This window comes from Macrobrachium rosenbergii, chromosome 50 (genome assembly GCF_040412425.1).
Source record: "Macrobrachium rosenbergii isolate ZJJX-2024 chromosome 50, ASM4041242v1, whole genome shotgun sequence".
In the NCBI taxonomy this organism is placed as follows: Eukaryota; Metazoa; Arthropoda; class Malacostraca; order Decapoda; family Palaemonidae; genus Macrobrachium; species Macrobrachium rosenbergii.
The window spans coordinates 7,482,166-7,505,869 of record NC_089790.1 but is presented as its reverse complement, the minus strand read 5'-3'; the positions used below and the strand labels follow the sequence as shown (position 1 = coordinate 7,505,869).

Below are 23,704 nucleotides of genomic sequence, written 5' to 3'. Positions count from 1 at the left end.
AAATATTTTCGTCTGAGTATATTATCCATCCATCTATCTAATACACAAACATATATACATATATACACACATACATATGTAAATATACATATTTATTTGTTTATTTATTTATAATGAGTATGTTTACTGTTAGCATACCAGCGATATCGAGAGATAATCCTGTTGCACCACCTTACGAGAGAATGAAAGCGCCACGTCATAGCACGGGTATATAAACCCCGTAGGACAACAGACTCGTCAGTCAGCCAACATCTTGTGACTCGTACGAACGTAGACCCCTAAATCATCTGAGGGGGATTTTTCTGTAATTATCGTCCCCGTCCCCTTTTCCATAGTCTTCTTTTGAAAGTCGCTTGCCCGACACAAAAAGAACCTTTCAAAACAAGAAAACCTTCGATTAGTTCTCAGTGAAAGGAAAAGGCTCCTTAGTCAGTCTGAATACTACTGCCGAAACTAGTGCCTGCGAATCTACCGAAATGTCTACACAAGCAACACCCTCTTGTACGTCACTCCAGGAAACCCCAATTGATACCATGGGAGAACCTTGTGATTCTACTACGGAACAAACATCCGTTGAGCAGATGGATATGGAGCCTTCCAGCTGCAGTGAGAAATCTGTGTGCACTTTCTACCTGGAAGGAAAGTGTCGTTTTGGGGAGAACTGCTTCAATCTCCATCCAGAAGGCGTTGCAGTGGGGGAGAAGAAAGGCTCTCCGAAGGAAGAAAGGAAGAAGAAAAATGGTAAAAGGAAGAAAACTCATCTTAAGACAGAGGAAAAAGAAGAACCTGGCAAAAAGCCATCTATGAAGACAGCCGGGGACGTCAGAAAGAGAATCCAGTGGGATTCCGATCTCAGGAAGGAGTATTTCGTGGTGGGCTACCTTGATCGATTCGCAGGTGTTGTCGAGAAACCTTTCACTGCATTCACTTGGGAACATTTAGCTACAGTGGATATTGACCAGCTCGCCATTCCTCAACACAGAATTCAGTATTTTAAATACAGAGGGGTTAAAGTCTGGGACAAAAATGAAAGACTGGACAATGTCTTCGGAAGCACTGGCAGCACTGTCACTATCCAGGATGTTATGCAGGAAGTTGACGAGGAGTTCGAGAGGAAGCGACAGACTTACGACTCTGATGATTCTGATTCAGACGACGAGGACATTGTCATCTGCACAGGAGACACATCTGCAGTCAAAGAAGCAGTTCAGACTCAGCAACAAGAATACGACCAACTCAGGGCTTCCCACTTCCTCTGCATTCGATTGTATAATGAAGAGGTAACGAATATTGCATTGAAAGTTCAGGAGAAGATTATTGAACAAGAACCAGTGCTGAGGAGCTGTGCAATGCCTACCGAACTCTTGCATGTCACTCTAGCCATGATTCGCATTGATGGCCCAGAGGCCATGACAAAACTCATCGAACTTTTGCAAGATCTACGTCCAAGGCTTCAAGAACTGGTGGCTGAGCAGGAGAAGAACCAGATTCTTGCTAAAGGTTTGTCTACCTTTGGAGCGAGAGTTCTTTACTGTAAGTTGCAGGTCCCCGAAGCCTTTTCTAGTATTGTGGAGATGCTACACCAGTCTTTGGAGAAGATTGAGGGAGTAATCATCACAAATCACTTTGACTTTGTTCCTCACATGACACTCATGAAAGTGAACCGCGTCATTGCTCGTGAAAGGAGAAGCAAGTACCTAAACTCCATCCTCTACAGTGATTACATAGATAAGGAATTTGGTCTCATTCCCATTAATAATATCAACCTTTGCATTATTGATGACAGGAGAGGATATGACGGATTTTATCTTACATGTGAAAAGATCCAGTTATAAATAACTTCTTTTCTGAGTAACGAACGTACAAACTTTGTGATGAGGCTGTGTGGGACTCTCTTACGATGTTTATGTTCATCATCATGTGTAAAATTACTTGTCTGTAAAGATGTGTACTGTTTCTTATAAATATTTACTGATTTCTGAACACTATATTTTTGTAGCTTTTGCAGTCATCGTGGGGAGGTTCATAAACAGCTGTCTTTGTGAAATCACTCAAAGATAAGAAATGCATTTTAAGAACTTGTCTATAGAGAATGTGTCTAATAATTTGATCAATATACCTGTTCCAAAGGAAGAAATAGTTGTAGCGAACTCTTCCATTTTATCGGAGTAATAACACCCGGTAGAAATTTTTAGATATTCTTTTCCTCTACATTATGTTCAAATGGATATATTATCATGAATATAATGAGTACTAGCAGATGCTCGCTATCGCTCGCATTTGCTGGTATAATACTAAATGCACACCTCAAGAAGACTTCTTCAGGAAGCCGTGATGATCCAATGGGTGTTTATCCAGGAGTTCTTCAGGAGCTGAAGACGGCTTCACCAGGATTCTGGAAAGGCAGCCAAGGCGGACACACACACGTGCAGAAAGGCAGCCAAGGAAATTAACGGATTATCTTGTGATTTGGCTCCCCAGAGACCATAATGAAATTTGAGACTTAAATTAAAGAACTCGCGCAAATACTCCATTGGTTCTTGAATGGTTTCTGAGAATTAGTACTGTACCAGAATGATGAACACTAACTTAATAATTATTTTTCTACATAAGATGAAAGCTAATATGTTATTGTTTTGTTGCCTCTTGTAATCGTGAAGTAGCAAGCCTGTTTTATTTATAAATTTTGTTATGCACAGTTTTTGATGATTGATTTCAATATTTGTTGTAATTTATGAAATAAAAAGTAAATAGTTTTGTATTTTACGTTCTTTTACTTTCTGTCTCTAATTCTGCTAGTCATATTTATAAAAGGTTTCAAGATTTGAAACAGAAAAGTTAACCGCCCTGACTGTGGGTACTGAACTTCAGCAAGCTTCTCCTCTGTTCCGTAAAATGTGAAATAAAACCAAAGAAAATCACTTGCAAACACTGTTCCCATAGCCGTTCCACTATACTGACCGACCGAGTATGGACCCAGCACGATGCGATTGTCTGGTAACACTGTTTCAGAAGCGAGAGAAAATATAAACAGCTGGAAGTGCCCGACGGGCATGCCCGATAGTGTGGACAGGGCCTAAAACATTTGCACATGTTTATATAAAAATGTTCTGATACTGTTATAGACCACGTTTTGGTTCTCTTAATAAGATCGCTGGAAAGGTCAAGAACATCTTATAATCGAGTTCTAGACCACGAACAGAATTATTTATTTTCCTCATTTTATCTGTTCATAAAAATTATTTTAAAAATTGGATATTATGAAATAAACCCCTTCGAATACCTATTTTTTTAAGAATCAAGATATTCCATAACTTTTTTGTGTCTGCAAGAATAAACTTGGGCTTAGCAACCAATTGTTTTCGGAACGCGTCAACAACAGGCAGCTTCGGGGACAAGAACCTGTAAACCTCGGAACCCCAGCACACACTTGACAATAAATAAATATTCCATGTTAGTTTTTCTAGGTGTATTCTTCTTCCTTACTCTTCTGAAGTATCGATAACTGTGGTATAATGACTCCCGAGAATTTTACAAGACGCCCTAAGAATCAGCAAACAACCCAAGTTGGAACTTCTATTTCGTTGTTGTATCTATTAAGAACCAAGAAGAATGATTAAGCGGAACCAACTTGTTCCTGAACGATATCAGGCCTAAGAAGAATGCCTATATATATATATATATATATATATATATATATATATATATATATATATATATATATATATATATATATCACATTACCACAGGTGAAAAATAAGAGAAGGGTGTAGGTCTTGACCGGTTTCAACTTTATTCGTCAATGGCTTGGAAATAAAGTCGAAACCGGTCAGGACCTACAACCCATTTCTTATTTTTCACCCGTGGTAATGTGTGATAAATGAATCACGTACAGAAGTGATTATAATCAAATATATGTACTGTACATATATATTAACCATGTCATACCACACTGCCAACAACAGTTATTGCATTAGCAAATTACTAATATGTATGCATGTAGCCTATATATATATGTGTGTGTGTGTTGGATCCTGTTATATATATATATATATATATATATATATATATATATATATATATATATAAGGTATATAAGATAATGGTAGTGGATACTATAAAATTATGCTGTGCAGAGTGTAATAATAGGCTTGGTCATCTACGCAGAAAAAAAAAATTAGGAGGAAAACAAGATGCTAAAAAACCAAGCAGAACAAACAGAAGGCGCCATCAAGGAGAGTATTACTGAAAAAAAACAAAGGATGAGTTGTATAAAAATGTAAGATAAATAATACGGGAGGAAGCAAGACAAACACTGGATGAAGGCCACAGAAAAAGATTCGATAACATTTACTAAATTATCCAGAGGCTCGGGAAAGAATGACGAATAGAACTCAAAAGAAAGAAGAAGAAACACGCAAGGAACTTTTATTTTTTGCAAATGAGTTAAAACTATATGACGGTGAGCGGAAAATAAAGGAAGCAGTCAGGTCAGGTGAGACTAGTCAGGAACAAATACAAAACACCGGGATATCGAAGAGATCAAAACGATAGTACCTGTTGTGCTTTACGACTTGAATTATGGCCTTCATCTAGTCGCTGAAGGGATATATAGAATAAAATACTTCTATCTGAAACATACCCTCAACAGGAACAGGATTTTTCCACTTAAAGAATACATGAAGGAGCTAAACTTGAATTTAAGCAAAATCGAATGGAATAAAGAAACTCAACCAAAGGAAATGATAAAAGAATGAAGAAACCCATGGACAAGAGAAATAAGTGAAAAGTCAGCACTGAAAATCTATGGGAAATCTAACGAAAATATAAAACAAGAAACCCAGGAAAAGACTATGCTGATTAGCAGAACGAGTCTAAACACCCTTAGAGCTAGGTGATAAGAACGATTAAAGACGCAAGAAACTAATTGCTTCATTTGTGAAAGGGGAATCAAGTGTATTTTCCTTATGGCACCATGTATTTTTATGAATTCTTTCCTGTCGTCAGTCTCCTCCCTAGACACATCTGTGAATAATAAGATGATGTCTATGCTATTTGTTGTGCTTTCTCTTTCTGACATAATCGATGTATGAATTTTAATTTAGTTCATAATATTGTTGCGCGCTTGACAATAAACTAATAAATGCTCCGAGGTTTTAAACAAGCACAATTGAGGGCAAATTAGAAATATCTGGAGAGGCGTTCCAGAGGAAAATCTCTACGACTAATACTACTAATGCCCTCGCGCACCCTTTAAGTGATTAAGTCTGACATTGACGTCTTTTTGTCAACCAAATTCGACAAATCTCGAGTGCCGTTGCGTTTTAATTTCTCAGCAAGACTGAATGAAGTAGTCCTGTGGTCGAATAATGATGAGTGCGGAAGGTAACTATAGACCACAGTATGTAAAATCAGTCTCTCTCCAAAAACATAGGCCAATTGGTCATTTTTTTCCAGGTGTTTAGCTTTCTTGTGTGTTACGCGTATTATAAGTACCCTTCATAGCCTAACCTCACCCAGGTGATGGGGTCCTACCCTACTCAACTTAACCCTAAAGATAAGACTTCTGGTAGGTTACATATCCACGGTACGCCCCTGCAGCTCATTAACAATGACTCCAGATGAAAAATTGCATAGAATAAACAAGATTTGTAAACTAGTCATGATTTGCAACAGGTACACCTGAGGAAACAAGCAAATGCTAAAAGTTATTCAGATGTTTGCCATTCTTTTAAGGTATGACAGTATTGTAGTAATATAGTGGGTCATTCTAAGCCGGCTGTCCACGGTGAGCTAGACTATGGCAATTGACGTTTTCCTATGTTATTTTACTTGCTTTACAAGAATTTAAAGTAATGTTTTGTCGGTCGGCTGTTACTAAGCTGTCATCGACCTTTGAAGACTACGCGGCTTGAATTGCCTAAGGCAGGTAGGTCTAAGCCAGCATTCCGCGGCAATCCCCCCACCCCTCCATAGCTAATGCGGCAAAATTGTAACCAGGAAACACCTCTAAAAATACCAACATAACGTACCCTAGAGGTGTTTACTGGTTACAATTTTGCCGTATTAGCTATGGAGGTTGAGGGGCGGGCTTGGCGCGGAATGCCGGCTTAGACCTACCCTGCGTTAGGTAATTCAAGTCGTGTAGTCTTCAAAGGTCAATTACAGTTTAGTTACAACCGGCCGACAAAATATTACTTTAAATTCTTGTAAAGCAAGTAAAATAACATAGAAAAATGCCAATTGCCAATTGTTGAGTGTTCATTTTTAATTTGCAGGGTCCTGTACAGTGATCTTTTTGTTTTGTGTAGATTACCACTGAAGGAAGAATATTTACCAAATACTGTTTTTATGTATTTTTGGTCTTTTTCATACTGTATTTACAATATATGGATGTGAGTGAATAGAACAGATTACTCATATGATATTTCTAAATCCTTGTTCATAATTTTCATGCACAGTTTACTGTATTTGGTAGTTCTTATTGGTTGGGGTGCATATGTTGTGATGATGATATATATAAAAAAAATTTGACCATGTACTAAGACAAGCAGTTAAATGGCCATTAGAAAGGCAAAGATTGCCGGAAACTCATTTATCAAGTGATGGTACTGTTGTACAGTATATCTTATCAAAAGATTAAAAGTTGGGGCAGTAATATTAGAGTTTGAGATAGATATTGGTGTCCATCAATCTGGTCCCCCTTATTAAGTTGTAATTCAGTAGATTTAGAATGAGAGGCTTTTTTTGTGTTGACATAAAGAATATTTCAAATAATTTTCTTGTTCTATAAATGTAAAACTTATTTGTGTAGTGTCCTTGCAGCAGCCACATTGATTTTCTAGTTTCCATATTTTTACAGCTTAGTGAAGAATGTGAAGTGATTTGATGTGTTGTAATTTTGAAACAAAGGTTGTCTTATTTTTTCTTTTATTTGAAAGGCTAGCAGTTGATTCGGCACTTCAGACATTGAATATTATCAAGCAAAAAGAATGACTGTGTCAGTGAAAAGCAAGTTGTAGATTACAAGATATCGTGCAGCATGGACGCTGAGAAACTTGCAGATGTAAATAATCCAGATGGGAGTGAGGATGATCCCTTGAGTAGCCTTCCCCTTCCTTCATCAGTCATCTCCAAACTTAAAGATGAAGGTTTCATTCACGTTACTGATGTCAAAGGCTTAAGACCTACAGAACTCCATGCAAGTATGTTATATTCTAATCAGCAGTGAGTAAAGGATCAATGTCTCAATAATTAGAGTGTGAAATATAATGTGTATAAGTTATTATATATCAGATTTTCATTTCAAATGGTCAGATGTGAAATGAGTATCCTCCATTATCTTATGTTGTATGCAATTTCTTCTAGAATTCCAACGATTTTCAAGCCCTCCCCTCATGCCGTCATCTTGCCACTTCCATATCTACTGTAGGTTACTCATGCAACATGACTGACTAATAAATGATTTACTAATAGTCGAGCAATCTCCTTCTAATTCATCCAGGCTGTCGTTCCTCTTTTCTTACTGGCCTTTCAGTATTGAACTTTACAATTTCACCAAACTATGGTTGCCCTTGTCCCTCTTTTCACTGTTTGCTCTTTTTACATTTTTCAGTCATCAGAATCCTTTTCTCCATTATATTTTGCAGTCCTTAACATCTATTCTGACTTCAACTGGTTAAGTATATCTTAGTTTAACCAGACCACTGAGCTGATTAACAGCTCTCCTAGGGCTGGCCCGAAGGATTAGATTTTATTTTACGTGGCTAAGAACCAACTGGTTACCTAGCAACGGGATTGTGGAATCCGAACCACATTATGACGAGAAATGAATTTCTATCACCAGAAATAAATTCCTCTAATTCTTCATTAGCCGGTCGGAGAGTCGAACGCTGGGCCAACAGCTTGCTAGCCGAAAGCTCTACCCACCCCTCCAATGAAGAACTCGACTCCAACTGGTACATTCAATGCATGGCTTACTGCTAAGTTGTCAATCATCAGTTTATGGTTGTATTTGATGAGGCAAGATGAGCAGGTAAGCAGATGTTTACCAAGCTCCACCATTTCTATTCTATCCCTGCCTTTACTCATTGATCATTCAGTAGCCTTTCAGTCCCCAGGTAACTTGGCATCTGCTGTTTCTGAATGAATATTCAGAAACATATTAATGTTCAGTTGGGGGTAACCTGCTACCAGATTTATCTCTTGATTGTACAGACTGCTTATCTACATTTTTACCTAAGCAAACAGTGTAAAGAAATATGGAATTTTAACTTAGGCATGCCTAAATTTTAGCGTGCAATATTTATAACATTCCATAAATACACTCTATTTTTCAGGGGTTACCATTCTCCAAACTTTTCTGTTTGTTTTCTGCTTCTTCGTCATGCCAACACAAATAGGACATATGTATCATTGAACGGGAGTGCTCTCTTATGCGAGATACTGTGCTCCCATGAGAGGAAGACTTCAGACTTCTGTCACCTATTGATTATTCGCTGCTGCACTAACACTGCTAATAGCTGTATATTTTCTTTTTTTGATTAATATAGCAGTCATGTTTGAGTGGTCTGGAATAATATGTTACAAGTAACGGGATGTGTTTTCCAAATGTGTTCAATTCTTTTGTAACTTCTTGTTTGTCTTAGGGCCTTGGGAAAATTTTCTGTTATATGATTATTTAGCTGTTGATATCTGGCACAGCTCTAAACTATTGCTTTTTCTCACTGTATTTTGATTGTACTGATGCAAATTCTCCTCTTCTCAATTTCATGTCTGGGGAATGCATTACAGCTGCCCTTCATAACTTTTTAGTTTGAGAACAGATTACCAGTATGAGAATTATATTTATTTTCAGAAGATTAATAAGATTTGTTTCATTATAACCCAGTTAATTATATACCCATATTTCTCTCTGCAATTTTCCTGGGATCACTAGTCTTTTGTCTGTTGCACAGAAGAGGAAGAAGGTGGTATACCTTGCACATCATCTGAGCCCTCAGGTCTGTATTAACCATCAGTTCTAAATGTTTGTAGTCCCACAGTGCTGACAAAAGCTGTCGTTGGTCTCCGTGTGCTTTATGCTAGATTGCTTCCATACTATGTGTTGCCTAATAGTTTTCTATATAAGATAAATAATGTCAGCCTTTTATTCACCTTAGTGCTTGTGCTGCCATGGGTGTTGACCTCTTCTTGCCAGTTTGCTGTGCTGCCCAAACTAAGGCTTGTTTGTTGTGTTGCTTAGGATGAAGTATGCTGTACTGGCTTACTATCACATGCTTGTCACTTCACTACCCATAGAGGACAGTCAGGTGACTCAGTTAGTGAGTTTCACTTATGGAGAGTTTAATTGTGCTGCTCCAGAACTGTGGTTTCTAGAGTGGCTCTAGTTAATTCTTCATTGTGAATCTGATAAGAATCACTGATCCTTGGATGGTGGCTTATGGAGAGGATGTCAGCCAAGGTCTTTACTCTCTGCTGATCTTTGTTTTACCTGTATTGTAGACTGGTGTCACAAGTATGACTGGAAACCAACTGATAGAAAAGGTGGACTTGGCTGTGGTCCTGGGGATGCATCATAACTGGAGTCATTAGCCCAGCTTTCTCAAAGATCAGGAAAGACAGACTTCTCTGTGGTCATGAGCAACTTGCTTGATGACTGAGTTGATTCTAGTCATGACCGCTGCGCCCGTCACACCCTCAGTGTCTAGCCAATTCCCAGTTATACCCACTTCATCCTTGCATGATCATAGCCTGCAGGCTTAATGCAGGCCCCTGCTGTACTTGTGTGTTCGACTCCTTCCTTGCCTGACATCCCTGTTCATCTTATTTGGCCATCACTCATCCAGCAGATGTGACTGTTACTGGTATGGACTCATTTTTGGCACATTGGGAGTAGACTTGGTCTTCTACAGACTCAGATTTCTGTTTCTTGGAGGGAGTTGATAGACAAGACTCTCTCTACTGCGCTTTCTCCTATAATGACTTCTCACTTTCTGGCAAATGTTCCTTCAGCAATTCCTGTTACACTGTTGGTGGTTGTGTGCCATCAGGTGTTTTGAGGATAATTTGTGGGCATCCCCCTAATCTTAGCAAGATGATTTTGGGTCTTGTCAGACTTAAAATATGCAGATGGTGCTGTTTTGATTAGCCAGACACCACTAGAATTATGTGGCTTGCTTAATAGAATGCACCATACTGTATCGTATATGTATCAAGATCGTTCAAAGAAAAACCGAATTAATGAGGACAGATTATGCACAAATGGATGAAACAACAATGAATGGAGACAGGACTAATGAGGTTGAATCTTTCAAATATATTAAGGAACACTGATATCCAATACAGCTTCTCTTGAGTTGAAATTTAGTGAAATACTATAAAGGCAAATCAGATCATGGCAGGTTTAATAAATGATGGTATGACAGTGAAATTATAAAAGATTTTGACAGTTTGAGAATAAAGCTTAAAGAAGAATAAGAGTTAGATGGTAGGATGGAGTTAGAAGTGATATCATAAGAAAACCCATGGAAGTTACATAAGTAGATGAGATAATGATGAAAGGAGATGGAGATAGCTTGGACATGCCCTTTCCAAAGCCAATGTAATAATTGTACTGTACATATTAGTGTCAGCTGGGCTCATGTGGACACCAGAAACATTGGAAAACCGAGGCTTCCTTGGATGAGAGATGGAAGACTGGAGATTTGTGGAGGATAAAACAGGAAATACATGACTAGCAGAATTTAAGAGGCCCTCCGTGTCATGGGGCATTGAGGTGGTGGTGATGATGATGATGACCTCAAATTTTTGACACGTAGCTCTACTTGTATTCTCTGATTCATGCTATCTGGACAGGCCATGCTATCTCTGGAGAGTAAGTTTTGAACTGATTATTTTTATCTTCAACATCCATCCATGGCACTTCCTGGTAACCTAATTACGTGTAGATCTTTCACACTATCTGAATGATTTTTATCCAATATGAGAGCCTTGTTTTACAGTCTGAGGTTGTTTTAGACTGTCCCATCTACAAGCATTTAAGTTCCCAGAGACTTAATTCCTGATTCCATAGAGTCCCCAAGCACTCAACTGAACCCTACAGAAACATTAAAGCACTGTGGGGCCTTTTGTATCTGGGACATCCTACCTACATAGCATTTTAACTGATGCTTCGTACAAACCCATTAATCACTTGAGGAGTGCCCTCCTCCCAGCCTCACAAATCTCACTTTGTTTGCAGTTTCCACAAAAAAATTATAATTTGTGGTTATTTCATACCTGAGTGTTTAGAAGCTCCATGTGTGGTGAGACTACTTTATTCCTGTGTGACAGACTTAAGATTGGGAAGCCTGCAAACATTGCAGACAGTGATATTGGTATATATGATTAGTGAGTTTGTAGACAAAAACTTGTTTTGTATTATAAAAACATATTTTTTTTGGTTTAAGGTGGTGATGATGCTAAATGGATATCTACTGTATAATTTATATTAATGTGATTGCAGTTATAGCACTGTATTGAATAACTGATAATTTTATGTGTGTACTTTAATTTTCGGTCTCATTGATTGCATTTGTATTTCAGTTACAGGGATAAATCTTAAAGATTGTTTGGCTGTTGTAAGGGCAGTGAGGAAGGACACTGATGTTCAAACTGTGAATGCAACTCCACTAGTGGTACAGGTAAACAAGTTAGGAGTTGATGTTTAAGAAGCGAAATTCACTGAATCTGTCATTAACCCATTGCTTTTAACATAACCTATTTTTATGCTTGGGTAAATCCTAGATACTCCAGTTCTCAGTAGGAAAAAATGGATTTCATAACATAAAAGCACTACAGTATTTCATTCTGGATACTTCAGATCATCTTGAAAGTTTTGTAATAATACCCCCGGAACTAGTAACATTCATGTCATAGGTCAGGTTTTATAAAATTGGGGCTATATCTATATCTCAGGCCTTTAAAAGAAATACAGTAATTTTTTCTGTCATCAAGTTTTCTTCTTGGAGGCCTCCAGATAACTTTTTTATAGGTTTTTAACTTCGGGAACCTGGCCCATTAATCTTTTGACTTTTTCTCAGTTGGCCCTCTTGTAGCTGTATACCAGTTTGTTGCTCTCTCTCTGAAGTAAAGGCTGCTCCTGACTGTGTTGCCTTTTCCTCCTAATCTTGGTCTCTTGCCACACAGTGAGGCCAGTTGGGATACTCGCTTTCACACTGTTGATGGAGTGAGTGCTTTACTCTACTATTGATTTAGTCCTTCAGCAGTTCTGATTATAGTTTCCCTAACAAGGTTCTAGCCTATTTCATGACCAAGGCCTTGTTAGTCTTCTGGACTCCCAGACCCAGTTGTTCAGTAGTTTGCTGACTTTGAGTTCTGAAGAGTCAGCATCTAAATAGCCAAAAAAGGTATTCAGGTTATCATTAAATGATAGGTTTCTGTGCCTCAAGAAATACAGTTACTCTAAAGTAACACTGTTTTTTAGTACAAACATGTCACTTTACAAGGTAATCTGTTCTTCTGTCTCTGCAGAGCTGGCTGACCAGTCAGTCGTTGTTAGGCCCATTTTCTGGTTGTAGAGGGACCTTTGAGCCCAGATGTGCAGGTGGTAAGCTGGGTTCTTATTCTTCTGATATTGTCTGGCAAGGGAACTGATGCACTTGAAGCAGTCAAAGAGTAATGGATTTGTACTAGAAAAACCAGTTTTGGTTTTAAGAAATTGTATCTTTTGTAATATTGTGTGTCCAACTTTTTATGTCAATGAAAATAATGTACAGGCAGTCCCTGGGTTACAATGGGCTTGTCTTATGATGTTCCGAGTTTACGACGCTCTTCAAATATTATCAGAATTATTTCCCAGGTTACAACGCATGTTCTGGGTTTACGACACCAACGACGCCGATCCGACGGAAGAAATATGGCTCCAAAATGGCAGAATGGTAAAAATTTGGAGGTTTTTTGATGAAAAATTCAATAAAAATGCAGGTTACATTGTTTCCAAGACAGCCAAATGATGAAAAGTAAGGTTTTCTTGCATTTTCAATGATATTTCGGATTTTGATGATTTTCGGCTTACGATGCGGCGTCGGAATGGCACCCCCATCATAAACTGGGGACTGCCTGTATTAGTATTTGTAAGTGCATAATGTCCATTTTCATACTTATATTTAAGTCAGTCCCCGGTTAACGGCAAGGGTTCCACTCCTGGCCGAGCGCCACTAACTGAAAATCTGTGATAATAGCGCTAAAAAACCGCTTAACGGCATCATTAACTGATATCGGCGCCGATAAACCACTTACCAATGCCAGTAAACCACTTACCTTTGCCAAAAATCACTGGTGCCAAAAATCTGGTTAATGACGTTGCTGGCCAAGCGCCGTAACACCGAAATGCCATTAACCAATGCTGCCGGTAAGCGGGGACTGCCTGTATTTGCTTCTTTGCTTCTACGTATAGGATTAATGTTTTATCATGGAATATGCAGAATAAAATAAACAATGTAACTTTTCTCAGGAAGAAAACAACTCGCCACACATTAGCACCTTCTGCAGAGGGTTAGATAACATCCTTGGTGGAGGTTTTGCCATTGGCTCTATTACAGAGTTGGCAGGAAGCCCAGGCATTGGAAAAACACAGTTATGGTAAGTTTTTGTTAGTTAACACTACTAGTATTACCTCTTAGGATAATATGTTCTGATATTTGACTGAGGCATTTTTATCATGTATTTAAGACACTTTAGTATTTATTGGGCTCATTCACAACCTCATTATACATACTAGTATCATCCAAACTTTGCTTTTGTGTGTGTGTATGTATGTATGTATGTATGAATGAATGTATGTATATTTGTATGGGGAACTGCTGATAGCAGGCTGAGGCATATGTAAACTGATGGGTTTGTATTAAAAATGCTTCACACTTAAAATCTGACTTCTACAAGAACACTCGAGGTTAGTACAACACATATCGCAATTTTATTATCGTTAAAGTCATAGTAGCATGGTTCTTTATAGGAGAGTGTTTTATTTTAGTACACATACAAAATAAATTGAAATATAGGAAAGTTTATATCTTGGTTTATGCACCCTAAAACCTAACTTAGGAAATGTATGAAATGAAATTTAATATGGTAAATTATGATGATTGTTTTGCTTGAATTTGATCACAAATTCTTTATCAAGGTTGTTTGTATGTTACCAGACTTTAAAATTATGCATTAAAAACTTAAATTTTGTATGTCATAACTGTTCTAGTCTGCTGGTGTACTAGAAGTTTATTTTTTATCTTGCCCTAACCTTACAATTTCTTATGCATATAAATAAATAAAAAATAAAACTTATTAGATGTATTATATATATATTGCAGCTTGCAAGCCTGCATATCAGTTCAGTTCCCACCTACACTGGGTGGCCTGGGAGGAGAATCTGTCTTCATAGATACAGAAGGAAAATTCTCAGCTGTGAGATTGAAAGGTGCATGATATAAATTATTTTGTGGCTATTTGTTTAAGTTATTATGTATCACTGATTACTGAGACAAAATAATGGTTATTTATTGAAAATTACTCACATTTACAGTTACAGTAACTATAAACAAGTGAAATAAAGTGAACGTAAATTCTGTTATCATCTAAGTTGTAAAAGGTTATTTCAAACCCTGCAATTATAAGAAAATAAATTTTTGTAAATGATTGAAATTAATTTTGTATTCTTTCAGATATTGCTGTGCATGCAGTTCAGCGTGTAAAAACTATGACCACTAGTTTAGATGTAAACTTGGAGCCTACAGTTGAATCTCTTCTTAGGGGCATACACTATTACAGGTATTGTTAGTTGTCATGTGCTGCTCTGTTATATACTGTGTAGGGTTCAACCCTTGCAAACACAACAACCATGCTAAAAGCTGTTAATTTCTTGATGGTTAGATGAAAGATGAATTCTGTCTTCTCTCTCTCTTGTCAGGTCCACTTTCTGCACATTTCAAAATGAAGTAACGTACGTGGATTGTACCTTTATTACAGAAAAGAGAATAAGCAGTTTAAAATTACAGTTCAAAACAGCATTCCATTACATAACCCCAGCAAACCATAAGGACAGCAATGAAAGCAAAAGTTTCAATCATATGAGAGATTATATCATAGAGTACCACAATGCAGGAAGCAAACCAATGTACCAAGGGTACTTCGTTGTGCAAATAAACCAGTAAGCACACAAAATTCTCATCAAGTCAGCATGTGTATAATGCTCAGCTACTTTGCCTGGCTGAGCAGAATTATTTTTTCACTTCCATCCAGATTGTTCAAAATTTGTCCCACACATCTGTCCACACAGTTTATACTTAAATTTCCACTTTTGCCATTTGTTGAGGTCATGTATTCACTGAATATACCTGTTCACACAGAAGAAATTGCATTCATGGTTGTAGTGCAGATATGAGATGTGTAGTTACATGAGGCTTGCTGTATGTTTATTAATGTCTACTCAGACTCTTCATAAATACTTCTTACTGGTGTTGATGACCTCAGATGAGTAATGCCAATTGAACAAAGTAAATTAGTCAGTAATGTCACTAATTGCTTTTCTTCCCTTGTCATTACAAGTACTTAAAATCGTGAGCTTGTTTAATGCTTAAATCTGGTTTTATTCATGACCTATGCAAGTTTGTGGTTGAATTCTGTGGCTAGGTTTTTTTAGAGTAAAGAGTAAAAGATTTTCCAGATACAGCAAATCAAGAATACAAATTTATTGAAAGTAGTACCATAACTATTCATGTGGAAATGGAGTGCTTGTGTAGTTTGCATTAGAGGTCTTTAATTAAGCATATTTCCAGGTGCTACAACTGCCTAGAAGTACTTGCTGCAGTGAGAAGAGTCTGTGCTCTCCAAAAGGAATGTCAAAGGATCAAGCTTCTTGTCATTGATTCCATTGCATATCCTTTCCTTTATGATGATTATGAAAGTGAGCTGGTGGGACTAAAAAGTTTCACTACCCAAGAACTCCAAGAGTTGGTGAATAATCACAATATGGCTGTAAGTAGTGTGGCTTTTGTTAAAAGCATTTATTTTTTCAATCTTATGGAAATGATGTTAGATCTGGTGATTTTTTTTGTTATGTAGGAAGATGAAGAATCTTTATCGTAAGTTGAACTAGTTATTACTAAAGCAAGAACCCTGAGTTTAACAAAAGACTGCTTGATGCACTGTGGGTGTTTTGAATTCAAGAGTACAGTATTTGATGGTTAGTGTAAATATTTTATGCATTATTAGACAGTTACACAAAAGGCTTGAAATCTGTGTGAGTATCTTTTAACCTTGGCTTTGTGAAGATCCAAACTGCACAATGTTAGTGATACAGTACTACAGTGCATTACACCATTCCATCACTTGAAATCCTTGAGGCATTGATGGTATTCATCCTTACAGTTGTACTTAAGAGAACCAGTAACTCTAGAAAAAGCACAACTAGGCTTTTCTTACCCACAAAAAACTAAGAAGCACATCACAAGATGTACAATCTCTTATTGGCTCAGGAGAGTACGTAATTATTAGAGCATGTGAGAAAAGAAAAATGACAAAGTATATCAAGTTGAAATAAGTGCTCATGAGGTAAGAGCTTTATTATCATCAAACTTTAAGCTTAGATTGGATGTCGATGCCATTTTAATGGCAGAATCTTGGAGATGATCAATGACACTTACAGATTCTTAATACATTAATGAGATACAGTATAACAGTAGTTTATGGAGACATACTCCTTAGTGCTTGCCATAACAGTGGAGTAAATGGTATTTTCTGCTGAAAAGGATTCTAGGCAAGTCAAATTATCACTTACCACTCACATCCCCCATTCACTCTTCATTATGATATTCACATGACATAATCTTCCAACTTATTTGATCTAAAATCATAGATAAGGGCAAGATTATTTAATTATGCAAAACAAAAGCACTGTTGATTAGCAGATACCATACAGGTTTTCCACCCCATCCTCCCGTTCAGGCGGATGGGACTCTGCTAAATGAGTCTGAAGCATTAACTATTCTAGGTGTAACTTTTGACTCATATCTTGCTTTTGAGAAACATGTAATGAAAGTGTCAGCAAATGCCGCATGAAAGTATTGTACGTAAGTCCTCATGTATTTATAACAGTGATAAAATTAGTGCAACTTTCTTTTAGTTCATTTGTCCTTCCTCCACTAGAATGGTGCTCTCTGGTGTGGATGTCTGCTTCTGCTTCATCTTAATAATAATAAACAGTATTTTTAGATACTGGTTTTAGGAATTATTGTATTTGAATTTCAAAATTCTCCAAGTTTTAAGAGTAATATTCTAATAATATTGAATTTTATTTATAAAGGTCATCATCACTAACTACCTAACAATCAGAGGTGATGGTCATTCTGTTGACTTAGTTGGAGAGTTAGGAGAGATGTGGGGCCACTATCCCACTGTACGGCTCATTCTTCACTGGGAGAGTGGCGAGAGAGTTGCATCAGTGACCAAGGCACCTCACTTGTGTAACGCAGCTGCTAAGTATGAGGTATGACATGAATACAGCATTGTGTTTTTATCTTTTATATCTAATTAGGCTGTTACTGAAAAACTGACCAAAATCAATGAGAACAAAGTGGGTAAAACTTATATGTGTTATACATATATAATACATAGCAAATACAATGGTTAAATTGTGCGTAAAATTCCATTGCTGCATAGTGATCATGAAATCAATGATAAAGCATTCATGACTTACATAACATTTACACGGGTCATAAAAAAAAAGATGTAAATATCCATTTTATACCAGTTGAGCATATCTGGCCATGAGGAAATTGGAACAGTTCAAGATCTTTTGCCTTTACTCTAAAGGTGAATTTCTGGATTATAAAATTTCGCATATAAAAAGACTTGTGTTATCAAGCTCATATATCGTATGATTGCTACAATAATGCTATGAAGTCATTTTATATTAAAAGTGACCAGAAGCCAGAATTACTTAAGAACACCTGTTGACTGCCTTATTTCATCAGCTTGGAGTCTATCAAATTGATGGTGAAAATATTCAGTTTCACATAATCTTTTCATATAATAAGACTACTGTATAAATAACAGGCTTATAAGAAATTTTCCTCACCAGAGTAGCAACATTGTTTATAAAATCACACGTACAGCCTGATTAATATTATTTGGGCCAGACAAGTAAGGAGTTAAATGTCAGAGTAAATCAGCGTCATATTCATTTAGAACTGGCCTATCTTGTGTAATAAAGTGAAAAAATCACATAAAATTGATTGGTCCCACAATGGTATAATATCAAGATGTCAGAATATTGTTTCCAGAAATCTCTTAGAGTTTGCATTAATAAAGTAAGAAGACTGTTTTCAGAAATCTCTTAGGGTCTGCCTTAAAAAAGTAAGAATATTGTTTTTAGAAATCTCTTAGAATCCACATTAATAAAGATGCTAAATAAAAATTACGTTAATTTAAGCCAAAGTCTATACACTCTTGACCCCATTTTGTACAGGATGTTTGAAGGGGATTTAAAAGAGAAATTAAAGAATTTCAGTAATCTTAGTTAATGTCCTTGGCCTCTGCTTGGTTTAGCTATGCATTTGTTTCACTGTCTGAAAACTCTAGCTTACTTAGCTGAGTAGTCCGCTAAGTACTAAAGGTCATCCACTTGGACAAGTTTGTTCCACCACCTAATAACTCTAGCATGCTTAGTGGATTATTCCATTAAATATGAAATATTTTTATTATCTTTTTTGGCTTTGAGCATATCTATTATGTAATGAAATTCACTAAGTATAAGTACATTAAGTTGAAGTGACACTACTCATCAGTACAATCAGGCTGATGAGGAAGTACATATGCATCAGAAATAATGCTAAATTTTCTAAGAGATAAAATTAATATAATTATATTACCAATTTTCAAGTGGACTGTAGAATAATCATTTATTTCGTTTGAACTTTCTTTAAATTTTGAAGCAATTTACTACAAAATGGGTTCAGTATTGTGATTCTTGGTTTATGTTACAAATATTGAAAGGTACTTGCTGTATTTTAAACGCATTGCTAATACACGGTTACATTTACAGGTAAGAGTAGCAGGCATTGAAGACATAGAGAGCATTGCAGTATGTAACAGTTTTGGAATAAAAAAAGAAGGATTGAAGCGCCAGCCACTTCTTCATAGCGGTTACTGAATGAGGGAAAGTCTAGCTGTCAAATGATAATTTATTATTTTATGAACTTATTTCAAGAAAGTACAAAAGTGTAACAGTTACTTTCAGAAATAAACCAAGTACAATTTTATGATGTAATTACTTGAAGTTACAAACTATTGCATTATCAAGCCTTTTAATTCTGTGCAAAGGGATGTCTGACCTAAGAATTTACCAAAAAAAAAAAAAAAATTACCTTATTCTCCCAAGGGATTTGATATTCCTTAAGTAAGGTATATAGCACATGCAAACTCTCTCCTGCCTTCACTGCAAATGCTACGTGTTTAAACACTTTGCTCTGAAATTATGTCTCTCCATCCAGTTGATGATGGAAAGATGACTTTGTGGCATAGGACTAGTTTGTATATACTGTGCAAAACAGAATTTGTTATAAAAAGAATTTGTTATAAAACATAATGTCTTCATGTAAGGTACAAACAATTGCCATTCTAGAGGTGAATATTTGTTAAGGTGGGAAGGAACCTGAAGTGGAGTGGCTGTCCATTGGGATGATAGTTCAGTTGTTTCACATTATCCATAGATTCATCTTCCGTGTTTCAGTTACATGCAGTCATATAATTAAACATCAAAATATTCAAAAAAATTTTTATCGCATGATTTTAAGTGTTGCACAGAACTGTCATCTTAGCCAGCAGCCCATGTGATTCATCTCAGGACTTTCATGTGCAATATGTCAGTCATGTGTTGGGATCAACAGCCCTGTAAGGGGGTAGCGCCACCAGTGCACCTCACGTAGTGCACTGTAGGAATTACTTGTTCTTTGCAGCATCCCTTTGGCCCCTAGCTGCAATTCTTTCATACCTTTTACACTACTACCTATGTTCATATTCTCTTTCTTCCATCTGACTTTCCACCCTTCCTAACAGTTGTGTCACATTGCAGCTGTGAGGTTTTCCTGCTGTTACACTTTCAAAACCTTTTTACTGTCAATTTCCCTTTCAGCACTGAATGACATCATAGGTCCCAGTGCTTGGCCTTTGGCCTAAATTTTATATTCCAGTTCCATTTAGGATCATCAGTGTGAACTACTGTATCCAGGCTCCATCATGGTATTGACTTTGTTAAAATGTTTTTTTGGCTAAAGTTCTGTCAGGCCCCAATGCACAAGAATAGTGGTGATGGCAATTTTTTCAAGGTTCTTCTTATAGTCCAAAATTTAAATTATTCAAGTAATACTTAAAGGCAGAAAGACTATCTTCGAAGTGGTTACAGTATTTCAGATAAAGTCAGCAATTAGGAAAATAATGATAAAAAAGAAACAGCTGTTTTTGCTCTTTCCTCTTCAACCTGGAGTGCAAAGATAGATCTTTGTTATGGCTCAGCTGTCTATGTCAGTTAGGAGCTTCAGATTCTGAGGAAGGACATGGATATAACCTTCCGTAACCTGTCCGGGCTCTGTTGAGCCCATGAGACAGGCTTTGAACTGAGACCTCAACTGCAGGACTGTTGATCTCAACAAAATGTATTGGCAAGTACTGTACCACATGCTACTTGTCTGGTACTCCAAGGGTTGGAATCATTTTCATGTTCACATATTCTCGGGTTTGTGAGCTGTGTGTGCTACCTAGTAGGAACTGGCATTGTATGCCAAGAGTACCGGCACCTCTTGCTAGTACTGGCAAATGCAAGGGGTAGGTGTGTAGAAATAACTCTGTATGACTTTGTGATGGGCTGATGACATTTCTAATAGTAGTCAGTTGTACAGCATATATCCATTCCTGGTACATGAGTGATGAGGGCAGGTGTCTGTAGCTTCAGATCACTTTTACCTCATCTTACTAGGTGCCTTCAGCTACAGGTTTCTGGACACCTTTCCTCTGTGACTTTTGGTGGCTGCTCATCAGGTTGTGAAGTACCCAGCTCCTTTTGGACAGAAAATCATCTCTCGTAGAGCATAAGGCTAGCGTTGAATGGTAACTGATTGGTTTCTATCCATTCTTTCCTTAACACAGTTTGGAGGGCAGCAGCTTGACCAAAGCAAGAACTGAACCGGGCATAGAGGTAGGTGGCTACACAATCAAGCAACCTATCTTAGAACTTTGTTGACAAAGATTTGACTCCTTCCATGCTTCCTTTCATTGGGGAAGACTGTATTCCGATTCCAAGATTTAGCTGCTTCCCAACTTGTACAATCCTTACAAGGGTAGCATTGGGTTTTGACCTTTTCCTAATCAAGTGAGTCGTTTCACCCTTTCTCTGGCCAGGCCCCTGTAACTCTTGTCATCCCTTGCCAGCTTAAATAGGAAATTACACAAGCCATTGCTTCCCTTGCTCTCTCTCTCACAGCCAGGAATCATTGTATATCTGGGTGGGTTTCTTAAGGTCCAATAGGCTAACAAAGTGAGTCTCCTACACAAGTTTGTCATTTCATGGGAACAAATGACATTATCAAAATAATGGGGTTTTCCTTGGTATGAGAAGTCAATTATTCAAGTGCCTACTTTAACCAGTCTTCTTTGTCCCTCAAGAGTCAAGGAAAAAGATCTTGGTGACAACAGGTGAGGGGGTGGTTCCCCCTCACCCAGTCCCTAACTACCAGCTAACAAGTTCCTACTATCTCTAGCTCTCACTGGAGGATACTCCTACCTAAAAGACCATGTTCTAGTTTTTTGTTTTACAGCACCACTTCCTTTTGTGTTGCCAAAGTTAATGCCATAAAATGTTGAATGTTGTTCAGTTAAAACTGCCCCCCCCCCTGCTAGTTTGCTTTAATTCCTATTATATGTAGTCTCTCTTTGGCCCCTAGTTGTGTGCAATTGTGGAGTTTCTCCCAGTTCCATCTTCAAATTCTTGTACCTCTTTCCTTTATTTTCAGGATCTTTCTATCATGCTGTGTAACCACTCTACCTCCCTCTTTTCACTATCTCAAGCGCTTATCTTGCTGTGTAACCACTCTACCTCCCTCTTTTCAGTGTCAAGCACAGAATGGACAAAGGTGCTTCAGTGTTTGACTCGTCTTAAACTTCATATGTCAAATCAAATTCTCTTGTTAAATACAGTATGGTTATTTTCATCTTTATTTTCACTATATTAGTATAGTATGCCTTTGGGTTTATTCTGTATAAACATATAAATTTCATTTTTAACCCAGTTTTATGAATGTACAACCTTAAATACACATCAGTAGTGCTGCACCTATCCCGCTACTGTAGATAAATATATACTATTTGGAATTTGAGGTATCAAAAGAATTTTAGGGTAAAATGGGAAAGAATGATAAATTAAAATTTATTTATTATCACTATACAAATCCAAAGCATACACCACTATGGATGTATAGCCCTATGTTGACATTAACTTAAGTTGTATAGGTATTCGTAAGAACACCCGGAACTGACGTTAGCACACTATTTTATGTACAAGAAAATCAGGAATGAAATGACAGCAATTTCAACAACCCTTGACATATCCATACAAAATGAAAAGAAATATATTATAATCTATATTTCCAGTATTTCATTTAGACCATGGGTTTTCCTTCAGTGAGCTGGAACCAGTAGCCACACTCGCATCGCTTTGTTTCTCCCTTTTCTAACCACATCCAGTTAATGCATGTGGCGTCTTCCTCACAGATGCACCCAACCAACCGGCGATCATAAAAGGAAGGGATGAGAGTTGGATTGCTTGCGCCACCACTTACTCGCTTGTATACTTTCATATCGAATGGATTCTGTAAAAGAAAGATGGTTCTGTAAGCACATGGTAACTTTGGATGGCATTAAATAAAATACTTTTTAAAAACTGCCTTATAAAAGCCTACCACTTTCTTTTTTCAACTCAAAAAAAAAAAAAAAAAAAAAAAAAAAAAAAAAAAAAAAAAAAAAAAGTCTTCGAGCCCAAGGGAAATAAAACCTGAACAAATCAATACTCCTGGTAGGAAATGCTTTGCACCAAGCCAAAGCTACAAAAAATTTTTAACAAAACCAAGGGTGTTTTTTTAACCGATACCACCCTAATACAAGGGATCAACTCCTCAGTCACAGTATACTACCTAGTTATGTGGCAGTTAACAGTCCAAGTGACATTCAAATACCTGGGTCATATTATTCATTTGTTGATTTCTCTAATTTTTCTTTCCTGCATATGGATACTCCGTATGTTTACATGTTACCGATCAAATAGCTTTGTTCTGTATTTGCATATAATTTTTTTAAAGCTTGTAGATGATATGTTTTTCTAAACTGATAAACATATTACCACTGTTTCTTTTGCAACACTAAACCTGACACAGCAACATTTAATATTTTGAAACCATATCTTGACATTTCTCAAATAAAACCAGTTACCAACAAAATTTCGAGTGACCTCTATAAAGGGCAAACATACAAGTGATCATATCTTATCCCCTGTACAAAGAAAATATAAAAATCAAATCTTGAGCTCTGTAAAATCAATACTGCATAGAAGTGATCAAATTCTGAAACCTATACAAAGTCGGTACTGTACAAATGCAATCAA

The 23,704-nt window shown here is 37.0% G+C and overlaps 3 protein-coding genes across 5 annotated transcripts in view; 2 read left to right on the top strand and 1 right to left on the bottom strand.

The window, feature by feature from the left end:
• Positions 1–229: 229 nt before the first annotated feature.
• On the top strand, positions 230–2,761 carry LOC136832572 (leukocyte receptor cluster member 9-like). Its single transcript, XM_067093641.1, has one exon. The coding sequence runs from the start codon at positions 477–479 to the stop codon at positions 1,833–1,835; it is 1,359 nt and encodes a 452-aa protein (XP_066949742.1). The 5' UTR covers positions 230–476; the 3' UTR covers positions 1,836–2,761.
• A 2,402-nt stretch (positions 2,762–5,163) lies between these two features.
• LOC136832571 (DNA repair protein RAD51 homolog 3-like) lies at positions 5,164–22,691 on the top strand. 3 transcript variants are annotated; one of them, XM_067093638.1, is made up of 9 exons: positions 5,164–5,385; positions 6,942–7,205; positions 11,587–11,684; positions 13,517–13,644; positions 14,370–14,476; positions 14,721–14,826; positions 15,834–16,032; positions 17,360–17,542; positions 19,100–22,691. In XM_067093638.1, exons 2-9 carry the CDS (start codon positions 7,043–7,045, stop codon positions 19,205–19,207), a joined length of 1,092 nt encoding a protein of 363 aa, XP_066949739.1. In that variant the 5' UTR covers positions 5,164–5,385; positions 6,942–7,042; the 3' UTR covers positions 19,208–22,691. The 3 variants fall into 3 exon arrangements, with proteins under 3 accessions (XP_066949739.1, XP_066949740.1, XP_066949738.1); XM_067093639.1 differs by having other exon boundaries at positions 5,235–5,401; XM_067093637.1 differs by lacking the exons at positions 5,164–5,385; positions 6,942–7,205; positions 11,587–11,684 and adding an exon at positions 11,849–12,941.
• The window catches only part of LOC136832570 (gastrula zinc finger protein XlCGF57.1-like), a 28,072-nt gene continuing 26,831 nt past the window's right edge, over positions 22,464–23,704 (bottom strand). The window contains exon 5 of the mRNA XM_067093636.1: positions 22,464–22,916. Within this exon, the coding sequence (XP_066949737.1) occupies positions 22,707–22,916 (210 nt within the window). The 3' untranslated portion in view covers positions 22,464–22,706. The remainder of the gene's footprint in view (positions 22,917–23,704) is intronic.